The sequence below is a fragment of the Xenopus laevis genome, chromosome 2L, assembly GCF_017654675.1.
Source record: "Xenopus laevis strain J_2021 chromosome 2L, Xenopus_laevis_v10.1, whole genome shotgun sequence".
Taxonomy (NCBI): domain Eukaryota; kingdom Metazoa; phylum Chordata; class Amphibia; order Anura; family Pipidae; genus Xenopus; species Xenopus laevis.
The window spans coordinates 145,648,601-145,674,510 of record NC_054373.1 but is presented as its reverse complement, the minus strand read 5'-3'; the positions used below and the strand labels follow the sequence as shown (position 1 = coordinate 145,674,510).

General features: G+C 39.4%; 1 protein-coding gene across 2 annotated transcripts in view; it reads left to right on the top strand.

Moving 5' to 3' along the window:
* baz2a.L (bromodomain adjacent to zinc finger domain 2A L homeolog) overlaps positions 1–14,348 on the top strand; it is a 62,101-nt gene extending 47,753 nt beyond the window's left edge. The window contains exons 19-29 of one of the 2 annotated variants that reach the window (XM_018244899.2): positions 171–315; positions 503–990; positions 1,954–2,194; positions 3,097–3,252; positions 6,851–7,011; positions 7,647–7,927; positions 9,499–9,631; positions 9,796–9,942; positions 11,447–11,652; positions 11,866–12,009; positions 12,450–14,348. In XM_018244899.2, coding sequence (XP_018100388.1) covers positions 171–315; positions 503–990; positions 1,954–2,194; positions 3,097–3,252; positions 6,851–7,011; positions 7,647–7,927; positions 9,499–9,631; positions 9,796–9,942; positions 11,447–11,652; positions 11,866–12,009; positions 12,450–12,618 — 2,271 coding nt within the window. In that variant the 3' untranslated portion in view covers positions 12,619–14,348. 2 annotated transcript variants of the gene reach the window in all.
* Positions 14,349–25,910: the final 11,562 nt, after the last annotated feature.

The following is a 25,910-nucleotide window of genomic DNA, read 5'->3' as shown; positions in this document are numbered from 1 at the left end:
ATATTATCAGGAGCCAGTTAACATACCTGTAAGTTTTAAGAATTCATAGGAAATCAATGGAATCAATTGAAGAGGCCTATGTGTGCAGATGAATTGAAGTTATTATTGAACTGAATCGCTGATTCTTCGTTTTTTCCTCCTCGTTTTTCTGAAATGATTTTAATCTGCAGCGCCAGATGTTCTTTAGAAAGAAAATACTTGGTTCTTCACAAAGGCTTCGAACGGTGTGTCTAGGACAAGACCGCTACCGCCGATGTTATTGGATGCTGCCACACCTAGGTGGAATATTTATAGAAGGCTTACCTGAGAGTGCTGGTAAGTGATGAAAATGTTCCATATAAAATCCAACACATTTTGCAGAATTTAAAAAATTATCAAACTGATTTATGAAATTGCCCCCCCCTTTAGAGTTTGTCAGTGCTGTAATTTTGTGTTGGAATTGTCACATTTAGCTGCAGAAATAGATGAATACCTTTACCAGCTTTTACTTATGACTTTACAGAGCCAACTGAAGAAGCTGCACTGGGAAACGACATAGAGGCTTCTTCTGTAAAGACTGAGGACAAATCTTTTGGCTCCTTATGTAAAACTTCAGGTCATCCTCGAAATTCCACTGCCGAGCCAGAGCAAAACTCTACTTCGTGTCATTGTTCAGATTCCAAGGACAAAGAACCCAGTGGTGTTACTGATCAATTCCCAAATAGTGTGCCTCTCACCAACAATCAACAGGATCTCAGTCAGTCAGTGTTCCTTTCATGGTTGACTAAAAATCAAACTTCTATCATGGACAGCACAGTGCTTACTCCTGAGAGTAGCCCTCCACACAGCGAATCAACACCCATCATTTCCTCTGAAGCAACTGAAAAACCAGAGCAGTGGCTTCCTCTGATTTCCAGAACTCCTTGCCGTAACCATAACCAGGGCCTTTCTACCCACTCATCAAACAGACTATCTCCACCATCACCAACTGCAGCTACATCTGTAAAACAGGTAAGTGTTTCTGTTTTTATTTTTTTATTTTCTTAATTTGTAACTTGCGTTCTTATTATTTTTGACGAAAACATAAATAATACAGAAGCACTTTGTACAGTTAGGGGCCTAGTTATCATGCTGTGTAAAACATTGGAGACAAAACATCACCGGAGATGTTGCCCATAGAAACCAATCAGATCTTTGCTTTTGTTTTCTAACTTGTAGGTGACTGTTGAAACCTAATTGCGAATTGGTTGCTATGGGCAACATCACCTGGGGTGTTTGTCTCCAATGTTTTGCACAGCATGATAAATAGGCACCTTAGTCTTGTCTCATTTGAAATTGAAAGAGCGTGGTTATAGGTTAGCATAAACCATTGTCTATTTTTCAAAAAAGCATAAGAAAGTGAAGGTCTTAACCAGCATCTCCAGCCTTATTATATTTACACTGTACATGTAAGGTAGATTTCTTGTATTTTATATTTATAAATATTATGTGTACTGTATACTGTATATTATATACAAATTATATGTGTGTGTGTGTATTATGTAAAGTAAAAGTAGCAGTATTCTAGATATATCTCTATCTATGATACTGCTGCTACTTTACAGTCACTGTTTTATGTGTTTGATGGTCTTATTTTAAGCAATTTTTACTGTGGTTTTCTTTACTTTCTCTTTTCTGAACTATTCGCATTCCTATTCTGCCCATTTCCTAATCTGCAGCTGGAAATGCTGTCTCATTGCCAGGGCCCCTGTCCCCGCAAACATGAAATAGTTTAGTGTCTTATCTTCTACAGTATTCTACAAAATATTACACCTAATTTTCATAAATTTTATTGTGACAACTGCATCACTCTTAAAAAAAGGCACGCTTCCAACTCTGGAAGGAGGCCGTATCCGCAAGGACTTATCAGCAAGACTTATTCACTATATATTGCAGATTTTTTTTAGAACATCACAAGACTGTTGATTTTTGCAGGTCAATGAATTCACGGAGGAAGCACAAACTTTTGCTACGTCCTTGCCTTCTAATTCAACCCCATGTCATGTTTGCTACAATTCTGGGAAGAGCTCCACTGCATCCCATGAAATAACATTGACCTCTAATATTCTCCATGACTCCGAAAAGGAGAAGCGAAGAGGACGTCCTCCTAGTAAGCTGCTAAAACAGATTGAGCAGAAATACTACAACCAACTCATAGAAAGACCTATACCTGCTGGTGAGTGCTCTCATACAATGTTCTATTCATCCGTGTGAAGAGAGAGGTAGTGATTATCATGGTTTTCATTCAATCTGTGGAATAGAAAAATGTCATATAGATATATAAAAGGAAGCCTGCTTCACCCTCTCGTTGGGACTTGTGATTGCTGGCAAAGCATCCCCCTCTACTAGGCCAACATACCCTGGGAAGGGTATTTATGGTGTCTCCTTACAGAACTGTCACTGCCTTAGTGTGTCCTCTTACTTCTTTTGAAGGGCAAACCTTACTTTGTATCTGTGGATTAAACTGGGCAATTGAGTAAATATTTAGTAACTGGCCAATTGAGTAAATATTTATTCTATTAAGTTTAAGCAAGAATTAAAAAAAAAAAAAAAAAAAAAAAAATACAAACACTAGCCAGTGTTTTATGCCTCCAGTTTATGCAGCAATGTTGGGTCCACATGTTTCCCAAACCTGCATTGCATCCCTTGCCTTATGAGGAAGTTGGGGCATCCGCTCATAAGTGCCCAAACATGGCCATGGGGCATTAGCTTGCATAACTAGTATTGCTTACCCCTGCCTGAGTGTGGGCACCTCACTGGGGACTGCAACTCCAGTGTAAGAATGATAGGTGCTGTGATAGATGTCATGTGCATCTTCAGCTGAATCTGATTTGACGGAATCCTAAACCGTCCTGGATTCGGAGCATCACACTTACCTTTTTTAATCTGAATGATGATAGGCCTGTTTCTCAGACTTCATTAGCAGTTGTTTCATTTATAGCGCCCACAAAACAGCAAATGCAACTTTGCCAAGTGGAGACTTAGACTGATCCAAGTGCCTGTGGCTAAGGCACTGCTCCTTTTTTTTTTTTTTTTCTTTCACTGTAGATTAGTTGTTTGACTGTCTCTTATTTATAGGTGTGAGACAGAAGTGGTGGTGGATAAAGGACCCAGCAATGTTGGAATCATTATTGAAAGCTCTACATCCTCGTGGCATCCGTGAAAAAACATTGCACAAACATCTCACTAAGCATTTGCAGCACCTAAAGGAAATGTGTGCACGACCAGCCAGCGGTGAGAAGCATTTTTGTAGCATCCGTTCCAGACCTGTATTGTAATGTAGACTCATCCATTCCGTAAATGTGCATGCACAAAAGCAGAGAAGTCCTCTGTATAATCAAACCCTACAATTTACTCCAGCTGCTGCCTGTTAGGCTTAGTGATAAGGAGCAGCTCATTATACAGGAGGCTTCTTAGTGGACTACTGACTTTTTTTTGTGGTTGTATGAACTGGAAGTAGATTAATTTAAATACTTTTGTCTTTTGGTTTAACTAGCAAATGTGTTCAGCACAAATCTTGAAAAAAATTCATTCTGCATTTAAAAGGGGAAGGTTTATACGGCCCCTAATATAATTCTGCTTCATTTTACATGGAAGACGTTGATACCTATTCTGGCATATTCTATAAAAAAGAGAAAAAGAACCCCAATTGCCTCCCACTCGTACAGCAGTTCCTCAAATGTTAAACTACCTATTAAGTATTTTGTGATTGCTGAGGGCAATCACTAACCAATAAAATTAATGATGTGCTTGGTTTTAACAAAATAAGATTACATTAAAGTGCAAGTGCTATAAAAATTTATTCTATTGATTATACTTTAACTTAAAGGTTAATAAATACTTGATACAATTAATACTTCGCACAAATTAATAGCCTTATGATACAGTGTATTATCAGGTACCTTATGTTTTCACCCACAATCAATCCGACCAAGGAATTAATTAGGATACTAAAGTGCTTTAAGTGCTGATTAGATTATTATAAGATGGCAATTACCATAAATTCATAATTGCTTCCAAATTAATTGATTATAAAGTGCTAGACAGTGCCAAGGAATTAATAATAAATAGATAATAATAAATAGTGTAGTTGATATAAAGAGGACCACAATTGATGGGATAAATAATTGTTAAAAACACACAGAATGCTCAGGTTAAAAGGTTTTAAGCAAGAAATGGAAAAATGCAGGGGGTGGAGTTGTCCCAAAAACTGCTACCTTAATTGTTTTCTATCCCTGGGACACCACAAAGATAAGGAGGCAGAGTATCCGGGACTGTGGTCTTGTTTGTTAATCTAAATCCTATTCTGAGGAGAGACTAAGTAACCCTAAAAAAACACAAATCCACGGGCTCTTGTGAGCTTTAGTAGCAGAGAAGAGAGAGATACCCGAGCACTAGGTAGAAGTAGATTTCCTTCCCACCCCTTCTATTCCGTTTCCCAAAGACCGAAATTATTCTAAAATTTTAAGTTAAAAGGATTCCAAACGCCGACGCGCGTTTCGCAGTGATAGCTTTATCAAGGCGTAATAAGAGCGTACCCCCAGCGTCGGGTTTAAATCACTTCCTTAAGGTGCGTCACTATAGGAACTATCGCGAGACTTAAACCCTACTCGCAATGGTCAGTGTATCTATCGCGAGGATTAGCTACCATGTGTTGTCATGGATACCATGTAGCGTACGTATAGTGTTTAATGCAGAAAATCATATACTTACTGCAACTATTTGGCATATCTAAAACAAATCGCAGATATCACTGCCAGCATTCTTAACACATCAGGGGGACTTATCTTATTAAATGAACCGATTATTAGCCTATTGGCTTCAGATGGATTAGGCTGTTTACTGTATATATGTATGTACTATGATTATTTTAAAATACCATATTTATTAAATATCAATTAAAATTAAATTAAATACCATCCATTACTTGTTTTTTAATATATATTTATACATCATAAGAGCATAGGTTAAAAATGAACATGTTTCTTTGATTTAGAATAATTAGATGAATTATAAAATTACTTAAATAAATGATGTGAATAAATTATTCTCATTTATTCCTATAGGGGATACTGTGTTCATTCTAAAGATCCAAAAGCTCTCCCTTTTTAACAGAGCTTGTTCCAGGTTTCCTTTACGTATTCCCAATTCGACTTTCTCCAATGCCCAGAACTTCATAGTAGAAGGATCCTTATTATGTCGTTTTTTGAAATGTTGAGCTACAGTGGAAATTGTTTTGTCACTTTTATTTTCGTTACCAGCAGTTCTAATTGTACTGCAGTGCTGCTGCATTCTTGTTTTAAGCATTTGAGTGGTCATTCCTATGTAACGTTTATTACAAGGACATTCTATGCAATATATTACGCCTTGAGTCCGACAATTTATGTAGTTGTTGACATTATGAATAGTGCCGAAACGATCCTCAAAGTTAGTAATTTTACGCATCCTACTGCACATATTGCAATCACCACAGGGAAAGCAACCACAGTTTTTTTGCCTATTATTTCGTGATATTTGGAAGTGACTCCTGGTCAATAAGTCCCTCAAATTCGGACTTCTCTTATAGCATATTGATGCACGTTTCTGTAATAATGTTCCAAGAGTATCATCTTCCAACAGTATAGGCCAGTGTTTATCCAAAATGGTTTGTATCTGTGAACTATCAGCATTATAGGTGGTTATAAATCGAACCGAATTGTTAGATTGCGGTATTTTATCTTTTATTATTAATAAATTGCTTCTATCTGTCACCAATGCTCTGTGATATGCCTTTTTTACTATCTTGCCGGAATAACCCCTCTGTTTGAGTCTGGTTTTCAATTCAGTAGCCTGTTCTTTAAAATATTCTATTGTTGAACAGTTACGTTTGAGTCTTAAAAATTCACCAGTAGGGATTGATTTTTTTACAGAATGAGGATGAAAACTAGAGAAGTTTAAGAGTGAATTAGTAGCCGTGGCTTTTCTAAAGTTCTTAGTCACCAAATTCCCTTCCTGTGTCACCTATTCTGGCATAGTCTTATGGTATCTGTGGCAGCTTTATGCAGCCCCTAGTAACCTGTGGAGGGATGCAGCCTGACAGAATAACACAGAAGGAGCACTAGGATTGGAGTAAGGCTTTCTGATTGGGAAACGTGTAAAATAAAAATCTCCTCTCTTTAGGGTTGATTAACCTTTCCTTAAACTTTTATTTTATTATATCTTGTTATATAGATCGGTCAGTTCGAAGAAACTTTTCAATTTGTCTTAATTACTTACTTTTTATAGTTTTTTTTTAATTTGCCTTTTTCTTCTGACTCTTTCCAGCTTTCAAATGGGGGTCACTGACCCTATCTAAAAACAATGCTCTTTAAGGCTACAAATGTATTGTAATTGCTACTTTTTATTACTCCTCTTTCTATTCAGACCCTCTCCTATTTATATTCCACTCCCTTATTCAAATCAATGCATGGTTGCTAGGATAATTAGGACCCTAGCAACCAAATGGCTGAAATTGCAAACTGGAGAGCTGCTGAATGAAAAGCTAAATCACTCAAAAAAACACAAATAATAAAAAAAAATAAACTAATTGCAAATTGTCTCAGAATATCCCCCTCTACATTATACTAAAAGTTACTTTTAAGGTGAACAACCCCTTTAATGTATCCATAATGCAACGGAAAATAATAAATAACAGTATAGTATCCAAGTCCCAGGATAGCAAAAAAGTAATGTCTCGTGTGTTTGTTGAGCAAGCTAAGCCTCTGCAGTGTACTACCAAAATGCTTATACTTGTGTATTTATATGATATATTTTAATAAGGGTCAGAATGTAATTTTGTTGTATCTTTTTAAAGATGCTCTCTTCAAGTTCACCCCTGTAGATGGTCACCGTGTAAGCCAAGAGACACTGGATAGATGGTCTGTAACTGATTTGACTTTCCAAGTGGATCTGTCAGCCCTGCAGTGGGTGGAGGACCTTGAACAAAGGGTCATGTTGTCTGACCTGCAACAAAGGGTCAGTGCTTTGAGATGACTTACATTTCATGGGGACAGATACAATTCTGTTTATTTTGCTTTGTTTTTAATTGAAAATATCAAAGGGTTTTCCACCAAGTAATAAGATTTAGTTTGGACTGGTGCAGATCTCCTTGTTGTTGGTAGGACCTAAGCAATAAGCAGTAGTGGAAGTGAGTTTGAAGCACTACCGCTAAGTTTTTTTTTTTGTTTTTTTTTTCTTTCTGTTTTGATATTGTCACTATAGGACCTCTGCAGTGGTGTTTACTATTCTGATAGAAAGAGAATTTATCTATTTAATGGTTTGACACATAGGACACTATTTTCTCAGGAGAAGTCTAGCCAACAAGACACAGAAATTGCCCATGAGTATAATGCACAAGTCCAGCTTCTGCCCCCACATTCACACTATTGCCAGTAATTCTGATTATTTTCATGCTTTTTATTTTTTTATTTCTATTTAGCTTTATGGAGGGCAATCATGGCTGCAAGAATTTTGTGCAGCAGCTGTGGTTTCTGGGCATTTCCTGTTTATAATTTGTGTCTTCATCTCCCAAGTTAAACCAATAACCATTTAGGTACTGTCTGTGGCTCACTTATTGTGATAGTTACTGATGAAGTATTTGTGTATTGCAGGGTTGGTCCCCATCTGCGCCAGACTCCGTTAGAACAGATCTTAAGTACTATGAACACCAACTGGAGCCAGCCGACGACATTACAGTGAAAGTGAAACGAGAAGACTGTCGACTCTACAGAGAGTCTTCTAATCCCTTGGATTTAGCCGTTTTGCGCATTCTATGTTTGGAGGAAAATGTGGAGAGAAAATACTTGAAAGAACCCCTCTGGTTGTTCAGTGAGGTGCAGCATGAAAAGGTTGTGATCACAAATCCAGAGGATCCCCTCTCTACGACAGAAATGTAAGGACAAAAGTACTTTATATTTTTTATTTTTTTACATAATTTCCTCCCAATTTCCACTCTCTGTACTTCCAGAAAAAAATATATTGAACATACATACCTGATTCCACAGATTAAATGGAAATCATATTAGTCTGTCTCTTTTCATATGGATGTAACATTGTAAGTTAGGTTGAAAAAAGACACACGTCCATCAAGTTCAGCATTTTAACTTTTTTTAACCTGCCTAAATGCCAGTTGGTCCAGAGAAAGGCAAAAAACACCCCATCTGAAGCCTCTCCAATTTGCCTGAGAGGGGGAAAACTCCTTCCTGACCCCAAATTGGCAATCGGACTAGTCCCTGAATCAACTTGTACTATGAGCTATCTCCCATAACCCTGTATTCCCTCACTTGCTAAAAAGCCATCCAACCCCTTCTTAAAGGAACAGTAACGTCAAAAAAATGTGTTTTAAAGTAATGAAAATATAATGAAGTGTTGCCCTGCACTGGTAAAACTGCCGTGTTTGCTTAAGAAACACTACTTTTGTTTATATAAATAATCTGATGTATAGCATTGGGGGCAGCCATTCAAAGGAGAAAAGACTCGGGTTACACTGCAGATAGCAAATAAGCTCTGTCTGTCTAAAGGTGTTATCTGTTATCCATTAGTTAACCTGTGTTATATAGCCTTTTTTCAATTTCTCCCACAGCAGCTTGTTTATATAAACAATAGTAGTGTTTCTGAAGCAAACACATCAGTTTTACAAGTGCAGGGCAACAGTACATGATATTTTCATTACTTTAAAACACTTAAATTTTTTTTGTTACTGTTCCTTTAAAGCTATCTAATGTATCAGCCTGTACAACTGATTCAGGGAGAGAATTCCACATCTTCACAGCTCTCACTGTAAAAAAACCCCTTCTGAATATTTAGGCGGAACCTCTTTTCTTCTAATCGGAATGGGTGACCTTGTGTCAGCTGGAAAGACCTACTGGTAAATAAAGCATTAGAGAGATTTTTATATGATCCCCTTGTATATTTATACATAGTCATCATATCACCCCTTAAGCGCCTCTTCTCCAGCGTGAACATCCCCAATTTGGGCAGTCTTTCCTCATAGCTAAGATTTTCAATACCTTTTACCAGCTTAGTTGCCCTTCTCTGTACCCTCTCTAATACAATAATGTCCTGTTTGAGTGATGGAGACCAAAACTGTACGGCATATTCTAGATGGGGCCTAACAAGTGCTCAATACAGTGAAAGAATGACCCCCCCTCCCTTGACTCTATGCCCCTTTTAATACAGCTCAAGACCTTATTTGCCCTTGATGCTGCTGACTGAGTGTGTTCCCCATCCACCTTTTGGTTTGGATTGTAGTGAAGCCTCTCCCTCACCTTCTTTCAGTGTGAAGTGATGCATTCTGGGACTTGATGTCCTTTTGCTTTTAAGTGAATCTGTGCACCACCCATTATAGAAAGCAGAGGGACTTCAAACCCACTATCCATCACATCACAGTGACAGAAGGTGGATTTTGCATTTTTATTTAAGTAATTTTGACTATAGCGCCACTAATTCTTCGCTATTTGTCAGTGAATACAGCATTACATCACGCTTAAGATTGTGGCGGCAGACAGTGGAAAGATGTCGTAGTGCTGCCCAACTGTCACTTTGTCTACAGCAGCTGGAGAGGTCAATAGCTTGGGAGCGGTCACTTAATAAAGTGGTAAGTCACCTCTGCAATACTTCATTCCTCAATATTAAGGCTTTTTAGAATATTTTTTTTATACTGTGTGTGTATATATGAAGTGTGTGTGTACATGTACAATGTGTACAACTGTAAATGTTGTTGTTGTCACAATGGATAAAATGAAACCTCTTCTGTTTTAGACCTGCTTATATTGTAGAAAAGGGGATAATGATGAGCTCTTGCTACTCTGTGATAGCTGTGATCGCGGCTGTCACACTTACTGTCACCGACCTCGAATGAATGAGATTCCAGAAGGTGATTGGTTTTGTCCTACCTGTATATCACTGGTAAGTTGAAGAGTTGAGTGCTGCATTCCTTGTAGTGTTCAATGTTAGTATGAACAGGGAAAATAAAGATATATTATGCAACATAATTAAATTTATATTCTTCATTTAGTGAGTTGACTTGTTTTTGTGCATGGAAGATTAGAATGTTTTGGTTACAAGCTGACTCCGTTTTATTTTTTTTATAGAAAGTGACCGAGCATTTAACCTATGCTTATACCTATAGTCCTCAGTATACTTCTGCTTGTAGATTTATGTATGTATGTATGTTTGTATGATTTATGTTGATTTATGATTTGTGTACAAACCATATGGCAGCTAAACCATATGCAGAAATACTATATGCAAAGAAAGTAGGATCTGGGCCATTGATCCCCAACCAGTAGTTTGTGAGTAACGTGTTGCTCTTCGATCCCTTGGATGTTGCTCCCAGTGGCCTCCAAGCAGGTGTTTATTTTTGAATTCCTGTTTTAAAGGCAAGTTTTAGTTGCATAAAAACATGTCTAATGCCAAACAATGTCTCCTGTTAGCTGCAAGTCCACGTAGGAGGTACCAATACTCAATCCTAGTCCTTATTTAGAAGCCCTGGGAACTTTTTGCATGTTTGTTTTGCTCTCCAATATTATTTTATACTTGAGTGTTGCTCATGGGTATAAAAGGTTGGGGACCCCTGATCTGGGCACACAACAGGTTGTGAATTAAAGGGAGTTGTTCAGCTTTACATGAACTTGTAGAGTGATTTTTGATGCAATTTGCAATTGTTTTTTATTATTTTTGGATTTTGCGTTATTTAGCTTTTTGTTCAGCAGCTCTCCAGTTTGGACTTCAGCAAACTGGCTGCTAGGGTCCAAATTATCCTAGCAACCATGTACTGATTTGAATAGGAGACTAGAATATGATATAGGAGAGGCCCTGACTAGAAAGAGGAGTCAAATGTTGCAATAACAATACATTTGTAACCTTACAGAGCATTCGTTTTTTTAGATGGGGTCTGCGACCCCCATTTGAAAGCTGGCAAGAGTCAGAAGGCAAATAATTAAACTATAAAAAAGAAAAAGGCCAATTGAAAAGTTTCTTGGGATTGTTCATTCTATAACATACTAAAAGTTAACTCAAATGTGACCCAACCCTTTAAGATATTTAAATGGAAGATACTGTAAATTATACTTTTAATTTTGGTGGATGTTTTGCATTACTTGAGAGATTGACATTTGGTGTGGATATAACTATTATTTATTAATACTGCTGGTTTAACAGGCAGGTCTGCATACATTTTTATTTGGTCACTGTTATGTTATTGTTAAAACGTTTGTATTTTTTATTAACTGTTCTTGGGATTGACACCCTCCCAGCTTGATGTGTATCTTTGACCTGATCTAGAGCTTAAGGGCGGTGTGTCTGTAAACTGGGAGAGCTGCAGTTCATTCAGTGGCTACACTGCTAATCTGAGTGGCTGTTTTATGGTAAATGATTAACTTGTATTAAAAGAAGAAATATCTTTACACAGCAAAGTGAGAGTGAGTTTCTAAGATCCAGCGGCACATCAAAACGCATCAGAAAGTGTACTGTGCGATTCACAGAAGACAGCCCGTCAAAGCCTTCACGGCGGCGAGAACATCCCACGGCATCTCAGTTCTCACCAGGAGAGTCGCCAGCTTCCAAAAAGAGGCGCATGGGCACAAGGAGCCAGAGTCCAGATTTAACTTTCTGCGAGTAAGTAACATCTCATTGTCTTGTTATTGAGCTTTTCCTGTTCCACCTGTCTGGCTCCGCTGAGAATATTTTTAAAATGTTTTGGTTTCTGTCATAATTAGTGCCACAATAACTGTGCCATTACCATACTGTATCCCTAGAATTCTTCCTCTGGCTGCAATACAGTCTATAAATACTACATTTTATCTTTTTCTCCTGTGCTTGGTTTCCTAGAATCATTCTAATGGAGTTGGAGTCGCATGAAGATGCCTGGCCTTTTCTGGAGCCTGTGAATCCACGCCTTGTGCCTGGTTATAGGAAAATCATTAAAAACCCCATGGACTTCTCTACCATGAGGCACAAGCTGTTGAATGGAAAGTAAGTTCTTTACCAGAGACATATTTATCTCATCGTATCAAAGAGTGAAGTTAGAGATCACCACATTCCTCTAGAGTTAAATTTCACCACTCTCCATTCATTTCGATGGTATTTTGAAAGGCCTATTTATCAAAGGATGAACTTTCACCCATTGATAAATACTCCGATAGAAATGAATGGAGAGTGGAGGAATTTCACTCTAGAGGACTGTGGTGATCTCTAACTTCACTATTTGATAAATATACCCCTTAGTGTTTGTGCCTGTCATTTCTCTTTGGGACTTGGTTCGTTCCATTTGTGCGCCAGCCTCAGTAGACTTTCTTGAAAATTTGGTGAGGCCCGAGTGGACTCTTTGATCCCCATACGTGGGATTATCTTCTGCTATTTTTACATACAGCTATAGCCAGGGAAGCACTAATTCTCTCCTCTTATTCCCCCAGTTATTCTAGATGTGAGGAGTTTGCTGAGGATGCCGAGCTTATCTTCAGCAATTGCCAGCTGTTTAATGAAGACGAATCAGACGTGGGGAAGGCTGGCCTAATTCTTAAGAAGTTTTATGATGCTCGATGGGAAGAGTTCAGTCAGGAACGCAACCAGATTTCCCTGTGATACTGGAGTCCTCAAGCCCCCCCCTTCTCTTCAACCCATTTATGTTGTGCATTCTCCGAAATGCTGAAAACGGGTTAAAACGCTTATTGTCAGTTCAGCTCCTATTGTGTTTCACACAGCGACCTGGCAAATCAAGGGTAAATTAGTTCTTTCCCCCGAGCATATACACTCTTCCAACGTCATCACATGGCTTCTGGAACAGATTCATTACCCAATCACCTTTCAGTGATCTATCCCTTAATTGGGACTTGGAGAGTTTGCAGTTTGGTGAATTGGCTGGGGGTGAAATTGGACAAAACTTTGCATAATCCCTTAAACAATCTCTCCTCTGCCCCTTCCAGTTGTGTATGCATTAACATGTCTTTGTATCATTCAGTACTTTCTAAATTCTACAACTCGTAGTTCCATGCTGCATGTCAGGCAGTGACACGTGTACATATGATCCGTTCATGCATCGTGTAGCCATTGAATATATACGTAATCCGTCACAACATGAGTGCACAATGATACCTGCTATAGTTTATTCCGGCACATTCATGGGTCAGTGCTTTCCCACTGACATCTGCTCACTCTTAAAGTTTCCTTGTTAATATCTGCAGCCAGGTAGGAATTATAAGCAATAGCAAATAGTCAACATATCTTTATTTTTTTTCTTATGTTTCAACAGCGTAGGTGGGAATCTACAGTGTAGCAGATATATTGTCTATGGCCAGTACAGTGGGCACCAGCCCATGACAGGTTACCAGTATTTAGTTGTGCCCTGGGCTGGACATGTCTAATCTTTTTTTTTTTTTTTTATGTGCTGCTTCCAGTAGTAGTCACTGTTATATGAACCTCCTACCTTTCTTACTCTAGCACTACCTCTCTCCCATTCCACCTTTGACTTCTTATTCATTCATTTTTTTTTATCTTGGCCTAGAGGTGACCATTTATGTTGCTTTGAGCCTCTGGCCTTTAACCTGTTCCAGGCTTTTAGCACTACAGGGATCCTAGGGGACAACCATTGAATGCCCAGTGGTAGGGAAGTCATGGTGTGTGCTCTGTTGTATGTACATTGTTTTATTTATTGAACTTAGTCATGCTGCAGAGGCCAGTTGCTTCTCATATTTAATGTCTTCTTTTAGGTTGAAATGTGGGTGTGTATTTTGAGCTGTAAGCACCACCCCCCAATCTAAGTATCCGAATCATCTTGCAGCTCTGAAGTAGCCTGTCTGTGACTCAAGCTTGGTTACACTGCTGCTTCTGTCATCACGTTGCTGGTCGTTTATTCTCCTAATACATTGTGGTACAGTTGTGTCTCTTTAACGGCTGTTTAATGTCTTTAAGGGTGTATTCAGTTCAGTTAAAATGCTATTTAAAAACATCACATTGTGAGGGATAGGATTATGTTTTTACATTTGCAGACATGAACCAAGTGCTGTTGCCTTTATGGATCAGTGTTCTTTGTGTTTCATCAGTGTGGAAGGAGCTGCTTTGCCCTGTTATTAGAAAGCCCTGCTGTCTCATGAAAGAACTAAACCTGCTGAATATGCGTACGTACAGTATGACCCATCTCATGCCCTGTAGAGGCAGTCGTCACCCCTCATTCATGCAAAGAGTGGCAGATTCTGTTTGAATTTTTTGGCTTCAGTGTACTTTGTCATTCAGAAGCCCAAACTAGTACCTGTACCTTGCAAAGTTTTAATCATTTGGAGACAGTTTTTTTTCTTTAAGAGTAACTTGTGTGTAAATAAAGGTGGCCATACACAGACCGTGTCGGCAGCTTATTGGCCCGTGTATGGGGCCCCCCGACGGGCTTCACCGATCTCGATCGGATGGGACAAATAATCCCGTCGGATCGCGGCCGCATCTATTCATTGATGCGGTCCCGCGATCCAAACACCCATTACTATTCGTTAGGATCTGATCTTTGGGCCCTAGGGCCCATGATCGGATCAGCCCTATATTGCCCAACTCAAGGTGGGCATATTGGGGAGAGATCCGCTAGTTTGGCGACATCGCCAAACGGGCGGATCTCTCCGTGTATGGCCACCTTTAGATGTTTTCTAAATGTAATAAATTAAAATCTGTACTTCTGTCTCAACATGTAGCTTAGTGTTGGAGTTGGTTGTTTTGAAAAACCAGTTGGTTCCTATACATTGTCTAGGCAAAATGAGCCCAGGGCAATGTGTTTGACCCAACTTTCCCTCAAAGTCTGACTCCCGGGTCTTACATGAAGAGAGAATGGAAGGCAACAGATGCTGAGAGAGGTATAGCGAAGAGGAACTTGCTTATTTTACAACCAGTGCAGAATTTTTAATCAATTATATTTAGAAAGTTTATTATTTTTATGAGATGACGTTTTCTTTTCCAAGATTGTTTCCCATTCATTTTTATGAGCAAAGGTTAAGGCTTCCATTCCTCTTAATGTATCAGATTTATTTATTTCCTGGTTCATTTGTTGCCATTCCCATTGCACTAAAGTCATGCTTTTCTGTAAAATCAGCATGAAAAGTATAGCAGTCTTTGCATAGACAGAGAGATCCAGTTCCAAACATCAGGGGTCTAGTTAGGCCCCCCAGTATGACCGTTATTTGCCTTGCCATTATTCTCCCTGCCCAGTCTGTGCTTAATTGTGCCCCTGCCCCGACACAAACACTCTGGGCTTTATAGCAATAGCAGTTTTATTTGTTTATTATGGAAAAATACTTTTGTTATTTTGAAAGCAATATCTTCAAATACCTTCCTCCAATATTCCTTACATGTGACTTTCTGTTCAAGGCAGATATTCTCCTGGTTAATAATAAAGATATTGAGGGAGGCAGCGATGCCCTGTGACCACCATTAGCCAGTGTTGCCATGACGATCTTGCTGGCCCTGCCGCACAAAACTATTATTTTTTTTTAGATTCTGGTTTAATTTAGTTTAGTGTTTTTGTTTATAAATGATATACCATGAAATGGCTTTGTAATATAGATATATTTATATTTTGTCTGAACGACAGGTTTGCTACGAGGTTTTCTGTTGGGTGTTAGATCCTTTTCTTATGGGGTTTCTTGATTTTATAATATGTAATGTCTGCCTCTTCTTTCTCTGGGATTTGTGTTATTGGGGAGCAGAGCTTACATTCTCCAAGTGTCCTATAATAACGTTGTGTAGAGTCGCAGCATTTGCTGAATGGACAAAACTTTAAATAAAGGCAATCGGATAGTTCCAGCCGTCCTGGCCCAGAATATAAAGATGGATGAAGGACTAAAGACACTGATGTGCCAAACAGCCTAAGATTTGTACCAATTTTAAAGAGTAAATACATCTAAACCGAAGATTCATAATGGGGGGGGGACACGTTAAAGCTTCCATACTAATTCCTGATGATAAAATTGGTCTTGTTGCAACAATGAGTGTTTGTGTGTGTGCTCCATCTTGTATAATACGGGACTACTTTGCTGGTCGACATCACACAGCAGTTCATGTAACGTATGGGACCTTCATTCTTACATTGAGATCCATTCGCTGACCGCATGGAGACATTATGATCTCACAACCTGTGACCCTCCATCTGCTTATGGACTACAGCTCCCAGAATTCCCTGTCATTGGCAGTCAGTGGCTGCTTGGGAGTTGTAGCTTTGCAGCTGGAAGACCAAGGTTGGGTAACGTTTATATTCCTTGTTGCTCTTGATTATTCTTGGCTATTTCTGTCGCCGCAATGGCTGCTTGCACAGTCCGGCTGCATTAATGGTGAACAAATTTACTCTTCCTAAACCTCTAGATAGAGAGAGACCCTTGATGTCCATCCTGCTATCACTAACTACAGACTAACCCATGATGCTTCTGTGTTGCTACATCACAACATAACAACACAGAACTTCTACAACTGTTCTGAAACGTCATTTGTTTTACAGAAGGTTGTTAATAAATTTCTTCACTTTCTCTCACATCCCTCCTTTGGGTCCTTATCCTTTCCCCGGTCCAACCAATGGCTGTTCTCTGTAATAGGAATTAGCAGCCCCACAGGCACTGTCCATTCACTGGCAGCTTTATGAAGGACCAGGATAAATCAAGTGCCACTTATTTGTAAAGCTATTCCTTTAAATAAACCCATTGTAAGGGGGGGGGGGGGGTTGGTGTATGTTTTTATTTTGATAATAACCCTGTACCTGATTTTCTTCTCTATGCATTTCAGTAGCGTGTTAAAAGCCTCTTTAGGGTCAAATGGGAATTAATTTAATATTGTTTATTAATTTCAGTGCAAAATAGTCTTTAGCCCCAACCGGTCAACATGGTCACTTTGTCTTTGCAGCTCCATCTGTAACACACGACGGGAAAACACAGGTTAAAGTCTTTACTACACTGAACGAGAGTCTGGGAGGGTTTATTTAGTTGTGGCTGTGCGAGGCACCTACTCTTTGCAAAATGGGACTCAGATTCATTCTCCACATGGTTCTGTTTTGCATCTGAATGTTGCCCAGCGCTCCCCATTCTTCTAAGTAACCCCACTAGCTCTCACATCCTTCTATATTATTTTTTATATATATAAATATATGTAACCAAACTGTGTTAAAGTGACTTTTTTGATAAATGTACAGTTTTTTCTGTGAATTTAAATTTATTTCTTTCTATATTTTTAGGACCAATCTCGTTTTTAAGAAATAAAAAAAAAAAAAAAAAATAGATTCACGTTGTTGCACATGTGCTGTAGTGTGCCCTTTAGCAGCTGAAGTATAATAAAATAAAAAAAACAAAATGGGAAAAAAAGCGTTGGAGTCATTTTTTGTATTTTCTTTGTTTTACTTGAAACCATTTATATTGATGTGTAAACTGATTTAGGGGCATCATATCATTGCAAAAAAACATTGTTCCCCATAGCAACCAATCGGCAATTACATTTCAAAAGTCAACTACAAGTCAGAACACAGAAGCAAAGATCTGATTGGTTGCTATAGGTTACATCACAGGTGGTGTTTGCCTCCAATGTTAATAAATATGACCCTTTGTGAGGGAATTAATGAGGCAGTATATCCATTTATTCAACATGAGTGCAATCAGAGTTTGTGCTGGGCATACTTTTTTTTCTATTGTTGTTCCTATTAAATTGGACATTTAGGGACAGATTTATCAAAACGAGTTTAGAGCTTAATAAATAAAAACTCGCCCACATTCTATTCATTCCTATGGGATCTCAAGTACCGTATTTAGCAAATTGTGAGATCTTTCATCCATTGATCAATACAATTTCAAAAAAATCCCATAGGAATGGATAGGACATTGGTTCGTTTTTATTTATTAGGCTCAAAACTCATGATAAATCTGCCCCTTAAGCTTCTCTATGTCCTTTAAGGGGTTGTTCACCTTTTGAATTAACTTTTAGTATGATGTAGAGAATGGTATTCTGAGGCAATTTGCTATTGGTTTGTGTTTTTTGTGATTTAGCTTTTTATTCGGCAGCTCTCCGGTTTGCAATTTAAGCAGTCTGGTTGTCAGAGTCCAAATTACCGTAGCAACCATGCATTGATTTGAATAGGAAAGGGCCGGAATAGAAATATGAGTAACAAAAAGTAGCAGTGCAGTCAGTGAGTGACCCCCATTTGAAAGCTTTAAAGGAGAAGGAAAGTCATTTAGCACTTGGGGGAGCCAAATGTTAGGCACCCCAAGTGAATGTGTTTGATTATCTGAAACCCCGGACCAGTGCTCCTGTCAGCAGAAAACTGCACCGATCTGGGGTTATTCCAGTGAGCACCAGTGGCTTCTTCTTTCTTCTCGTATGTGCATACAATGTAGAACAAAAAGCCAAACTTTAACTAAAAAGTCTTCTTTTTTCATCCTACTGCGCATGCGTTTGCCCCGGGAAATTTATAGAAAGAAGAAGATCCTAAGCAATTAAAATTTAGCAAATATACTGGGGGGGGTGAAAAATATCTGAGAAAAATATATATTGTTCTCAGTGAAAAATATCGTTACATTTTACACAAGGTTACATTATAAGCCTATTCACTGGTATCTGCTGAGAAAGGAACATGCGTAAAACTACTAGTTTACCAACTATGAGTGAAATAAAGGGTTTTTCATTCTTGTTCAGTAAAGGGAAATCCCACAGATGGTTCTGCTTAACTCCCCGCTGCATTTATACTTGGAGTTGCTGGTTACATATGTGAGGAGATGAATAGGAATAGCTATGCCTCACATTTGCCTCCGGTAGGGTCAACACAGTAGTGAGGCTCATTTATAAACACTGGGCAAATTTGCATCTGGGCAGTAACCCATAGCAACCACACTGATTAGATTTTTCCAGCCAAATGCAAGGAAATCCACAAAATCAAACATATCATTGGTTGCTGTGGGTAACTGCCTGGGGGCAAATTTGCCCAGTGTTTATAAATGAGCCCCAGTGTGTGTGAAGAAGAGGTGCAGGGTAGCTATAAAGCTGGCCATAGACACAAAGATCTGATCATACGAATCTGTTTCTTATTGTTTTTGGGCCGTGTGTGGCTACTGATAATATCTCTGCGTGTATTGCTGATCTGACGATATCAGAGGGAGACTGTCACCAGCTTTGGTCGGACATAACTATCGTACGATTGCTGTCAGGGGCAGAACATCGGCTGATCGGTTCTTTTATTACTTTATTTGATCGGAATGGTAAGACGTTGATCTGAATGGTTAGTGGAGGGTCGGAAGATGGGAAAGTCCAATGTGAAGGTAAATCTGCACGTCTATGGCCACCATTACACACACACATATATATATGTATACTCGTGGGTAGGGTGAGTTATGGGTTGCAAAGGAAGATCTTTCAGCAAGGGTTCTAGCCTGGGTTTAGACTAGGATTATTTATTGATTGCAGGGGGGCAGGGCTATGATGTGGCGATCGTCGATTGCCACATCAATTCTAGGAAATCCTTCTTGGTTTTTCTAATTTGGAAAACTGGACAGGCAGTCCTTCAAAAAAAAAAAAAAAACAGACTGACCAGGTCAAGAATGGACAGGTGGCAACTGTACTCGGCTATCAGCATGATTCCTAGATCTGCCACAATGTGGGGATTATACTGACCTGAGACCTGCAAGAGGCCAGTCATGTTATCACTGTAAATCCAGGTTTAATGATCATCTAAAGCATCATTTTAAGTTCCATTTTTATATTTCTCTCTCTCTTACAAACTTTATTTTTCAGTAAAAGTAAAAACCCATAAACCCATCTCTTTGTGGACAACTCCTTAACAGGCCTGGATTTGTGGAAAGGCCACCTAGGCCCGGGCCTAGGGCGGCAGGATTTTAGGGGGGCGGCGTGCTGCCCAACCACACCCACATTGGTTCAAAAACACTGGGGATGCGCTGGAGATATAATCAATTTTTAAATTTCCCATCCACCAATCCCCATTGCTCCTGTCCCCCTGGAGAGGAGAGGGGCGACAAACGGCAGTAGGCCTAGGGGCGCCCACTATGTAAATCCGGCCCTGCTCCTTAACGACATAAAAGGTGATCATTGCAATGTAATCCACTGGCTTTTACTCCCACACTTCTTCCTGTTAAAGTTAGAGCTGCTTTATTTCCTGTCAGGTGATCAATGAGCGACACAGAGAAACACAAAATGGTGGCTCAAGGGAAAAGATGTAAAAGGGCAATATTTTTTACTGATGTGTATTTGTCAATTAAGTGTTTTCTGGTCATATATTCTATTATACATCTGTTTGCTTATGAATTCATTCTAAAGGTAAAGGTTTCGCGTGTGTGTGTGTATATATATATATATATTAAAAAAAGGCTGGGTGTTAATTGGCCTCCAACCATTTTCTCCAGCGCATTTTGTACAAAGCACACATTCATTCACTTCATCACTTATGGAATATCCCTATTCTTGCCATCATTATCTTCTCCTACTTACCATTCCATGTTCTTAGTGTTGTACCCATTCATTTCTTACTAAATCTTTCTTACCAATACATTATATTACAGTACAGTTTTGGTCTCCATCACTCAAACAGGACATTATTGTATTAGAGAGGGTACAGAGAAGGGCAACTAAGCTGGTAAAAGGTATGGAAAATCTTAGCTATGAGGAAAGACTGGCCTAATTCGGGATGTTCACACTGGAGAAGAGGCGCTTAAGGGGTGATATGATGACTATGTATAAATATATAAGGGGATCATATAATAATCTCTCTAATGCTTTATTTACCAGTCGGTCTTTCCAGCTGACACAAGGTCACCCATTCCAATTAGAAGAAAGGAGGTTCCGCCTAAATATTCGGAAGGGGTTTTTTACAGTGAGAGCTGTGAAGATGTGGAATTATCTCCCTGAATCAGTTGCACAGGCTCATACATTAGATAGCTTTAAGAAGGGGTTGGATAGCTTTTTAGCAAGTGAAGGAATACAGGGTTATGGGAGATAGCTCATAGTACAAGCTCATAGTTGATCCAGGGACTGGTCCGATCTTGGAGTCATGAAGGGATTTATCCCATCTGAGGCAAATTGGAGAGGCTTCTGATGGGGGTTTTTTTTTTTGCCTTCCTCTGGATCAACTGACAGGCAGGTTTACGATAAAGTTAAAAGGTTGAACTTGATGGACGTGTGTCTTTTTTCAACCTAACTTACTATGTATTAACCTCACATCTATATTTACCCCACCCACCTCTCTGTCCCTATTCACCCCCTGCCTCTTTCCTCTTCTATTTATTTGCTCCACATTCCCCCAATCCTGCTCATTTCCTTCTTCTTATTGTTTCCTTCTGCCTTTAATTGCCCTTTTCTCCCCACAATGTAACTACTGTACTATTATGCCTTTCATTGGATGGCCAGTGGAATCTTTTAACTGCTGAGCTGCAATAATAATGAAGCTTTCTACTAGATTCAAATAGAATTCATAAACACAGATTCTATACTGCTGGCATTTCAGTTAATCCATTGTCAAAAACACAATGTTTAGCTTGTTGGCAGGGAAAGAGTTAACCACTTTGTTCCTGTCATTGATACAAACAATTGATGAACAATCAGTCCACCCACATGATCATTTTTATGTCCCTTGAATGCAAGGCACTGCTTTGTCCTGCATAGACTAGCAGCCTGGCCATAGCACCTGATGAAGTGTAAGTTCTTTTGGGTAGGGCCCTCTTTACATCTTGTATCAGTTTGTGGTTGTTTTTGTATGCAGATCTGTAGGTTCAGTGTATACACCCATTTTATTGTACAGATATTGTGAATATGTGTTCACCATGTTGTCTCCGCCCCACGCACTATTTTGCCTGATGAAGATGGCTGCATTGGACCAGAGTAAATTGTGTAAATGTGATGATGACCAACTTTCGAAAATTGAAAAAAGTCAAATGTTAAATCTGGAGTGGAAGCAACCTTGACTCTTGAACAATGTAGGTCGCTATAAAAAAAATATATTGCATAAAACAGCTCATATATAAAACTCTGCTTCTTCTAAATAAACCATTTTCCTAAAAATATATTTTTTAGAAGTATGTGCCATTAGATAATTGTAAATAAAAAATTGCCATTTTCAATATTAAGAGCCGCCCCCAGGCATCATATGATTCACGGTGCACAAACAAACCAAGGGCACGCATACAAGTTAGGTCACATTAGCCAATGAATGGTTCAGTCTTCTAGTCCCTCACTTCTTCCTGTTACAGTTAGAGTTGTAGTATTTCTGGTCAGATGATCTCTGAGGCAGCACACAGACCGTCACTAAATGGTGGTTCAAGGCAGGAGATTTAAAAGGGCAATATTTACATTATATATATATATACGTATATAAATATTCCAGTTTTGTAAGATTCTTGAATGGGCCACTTTCTATGATTTAAACTTTTAAGTTAAGTATTCATTCTGGGGGGTATATTTTTCCTTTGAATTGGCTGGGGGATTTCCAAAATTCTAAGGTGCTCTTTAAATTACAGCTATAAAATAATGCAGTACTGCATAGAATTCCAAACAGCCTTGTAAAATAACGTTTGGGGTCTTGTGTCCATTTTATGAAAGCTGAGGATCAGGGCTGGATTTAGTGGACAGGCGCCCCAAAGCCGCCACATCCTGGCGCCCGGCCGTGTGGTCCTAGTGCCCGTCCGTCTACTCCGTTCCGGTACGAGCGCACATGCCTGCAACAGAGCACTAGGGATCGGTGCTCCCCGGTAAGCGGCTGGGTTGCATGCCGCCTGCCACCCTAGGCCCGGGCCTTTGTGGCCTCGCCACAAATCCGGGCCTGCTGAGGATAGTAAAGGTGGCCATACAGTCCACTTGTCTGGAGAAATCTCCAAATGAATCAATCTCGGTCACCTACCTACCAGACCAAATTGGGATGATCCAATCACTGGCATGGGTGCCAAAGATTGGATCATACAGCTGGGCCAAAGGAGAAGAGGACCACGTGTGATTGATATCTGACATATATTGGTCAGGTAGCGCATTGATGGGCAAGTAAGCTGCTGACTTGGTCTGCAAGGACAGAGTCAGCAGTTTTTATCAACCGTTGTATGTCAAGCTTACCTGTGACTTGGCAATGGTGGCCCTGAGTCTACACTGCAAAACATTTACTAGTTGAAGCAAGAATAGGAATAACTTACGGGTGCTGACCCCAAAAATGTCACCAGGCTGTTTCCAGTGGTTTTCCATGATCCCCTTAAATATAATTAATTTTTCTCCAACTAAGCATAAACAATCCTTAACTATTTCTAAACCAATTTGGGGCTGCAAAGCTATTTATATGACTATTTGGGTCCCTTAAAAAAAGGGATAGAATTAATACATTATGGTGCATGTCATTATTTTTAGTTTCTGGTGTTATACTGCGTTACTAGGCATTTGGATCGAGCTCTAACTAGAAATGCAGAAATCACAGAGCGCTGTCTTAGCGGAAGTATGTGTCGGGATAATGGGTTTCTGAATAATAGATCCCATAAAAGACAAATCAATGTCAGCTTTGAATGGATGTAACCAGTGGAGTGTCTGGGCAGCTCTAATTTCCACTATACAAGACCATCTCCAATGGACGGTGGCTGTGCGGGTACAATATCACCATAATCTGAATTCTCTCATTGGTACAGATCACACACACGAGACTCTGGAGTTGGCAATATTTTCTTTTATTTAAAAACAACAAAAAGGTATTTTTCAAATTGGAACTTCACAAAATCATTGCAAAAAAAAAAATGAAGGATTTTAGCAGAGAAGCAGTGGATGGAAATTGTTAAAAAGGAAAAAAAAACAAGAAGAAACATCTGTACAAATGGTTCAATGACAAGCTATTTTACATTATTTTGTTTGGGACCGAGAAGTGAAAGAGCAACACATGACAATTTACTTATTGATGGCAAAGTCAATTCACTTACTGTGTCAGAATTAGGGGGGGGGGGAAGCCATATGTAACCCCTGACATGCCAGAAAAGTTCCTGGGCCAATGGCATGCAGTGACGGATGGGGAACCCCAGTAATGGCCGACAGTAAATGGATGATTTTGCGGTTACCTGACACGGTGTTTACTATGTGACACTTTGAGGCTTTTATCATGTCAGGTCCAAGGCACCTTGTCCTTTCCAGCACACCAGATATAGGATGGTCCACCCGGCCAAGGTTAATTGCCTGCATCCCGTTCTGGAGGCAGAAAAGGTATGTACAGCCCAGCATGGCTGTCGCATTGAAACGGATATGTATATATAAATCAGACAATTTCTACTGGAAGACTTTCCTCTTTCCTGTACAGAAAACCAATCACAGGTTGCCTTCTTCTGGCCCTCAGCAAGTTCCTGATAAGTGATAGTGAGTAGGTTCCATGTCTGCAGTGTTGGGCCTGTGCGGTTTCCATCCCAGCTTTGCTAGGAGCCTGAACAGGTTAGAGTTAGAGGGGGTGTTCAATGTACGCCCTCCATCATCCTTCTTCCAAGCATACTAGGTGGTGTCGGCCAACTGGGACACGTACAGCAGAGCTGGGCAACATGTGGCAGGGTTGTGTTGCGCTTCTATGTCTCTGCTCCACCCAAGCAGCAAGAGGAAGGAGGGTTACGTAGATGATCACCAGACGGTCGCCTGTCCCTGCCCTAAGGACTTTGTCCTGTTGCCCGTTCCCCACTAGAGGACGTGAATTCTGCACTATTTAGCTGGACCCTGTATCTACAAAAGCCTTCTGTCCTCCAGCAGCGACGGCAAGAAAAGGAAACACAACTAAAAAATCAATAGCAAAAAAAACAAAACAAAAACATTTCTTAATTTTAACTCTTAAAATGTAATTACAAAAAGTGTTTGTGTGATGTCAGAGTAAGGAAAGGGCAAGTAGTCTCCTCCCTTTCCTGTCTAGAGGCTCTTAGTGTTTCAAAGCTCTGCATCATCCTATTGCCCCTGCTTTCTAAAGGGGACCGTTTCTATTTTACACTTTACATCAGCTGCTGATTCTCTCTACTATTCACAAGTTGCTCAGAACAGCTTCAACCTCACGATCATCTCATTGTTACAGTTTTGTTTGTTTTTTTAACTTTAATTTATGGGGGGGGGTTGAAGTTTAGCAGCAACAGAATGGTTTGGAAGCCAAAAAGAACCCTCCGTATTGTGAGCGAATAAAGCTTTACACATGGCTGTTTAGCCACAAGCCCCTTTATGGTATCGGACACAGAGAGGAAGACGATTGAGTGAAAGGAATAAATGTTTGGCGCACAAGGTACAAATCTGTACAAAACAGACGCGTGTGTGTAAAGCACCAATTCAAGCTGCAAAATATATACAAATGTAACATAGTAACTTGCGAGCATCCTTGGCTTGGTTTCCAGCAAAGGGCTTGGATATTCTCACTGGAGAGTTAATCTACCATCTTTATCTTTATAGTCACATATCTGAATCCTCCTTGCTGGGAAATTCTATTTATTTCATATTCTGCTAATAGCAAATGGACTGAGGGAGAACACAAGCCCTACCCCTTCCTTATTGATCTACAGTAGGACACTAACCCACCGTTCGACAGATTTGTATGGCCCCAACATGCCCAAGATTTAAAAGAGCAAATACTTGTCTCATGGCAATCTAAGAGAACCTTGATCTAGAATAATAAACTTGCTTGTCCAACACATGGGTGTGATCTTGTGTCTCCAGGGTATTGATAAATAAAAGTGGACAAAAATGACAAATACCAGGTAAAGTAGCAGCATAAGCAACTTCTATGTCTGTCAGTCATTTCCTTAAAACTACTACAGGTATGGAATCTGATATCTGGAAATCTGTTATCCAGGAAGTTCTGAATTACAGAAAGGCCGTCTCCCATAGACTCCATTTTATCCAAATAATCCACATTTTAAAAAAGTATTTCCTTATCTCTGTAATAATAAAAC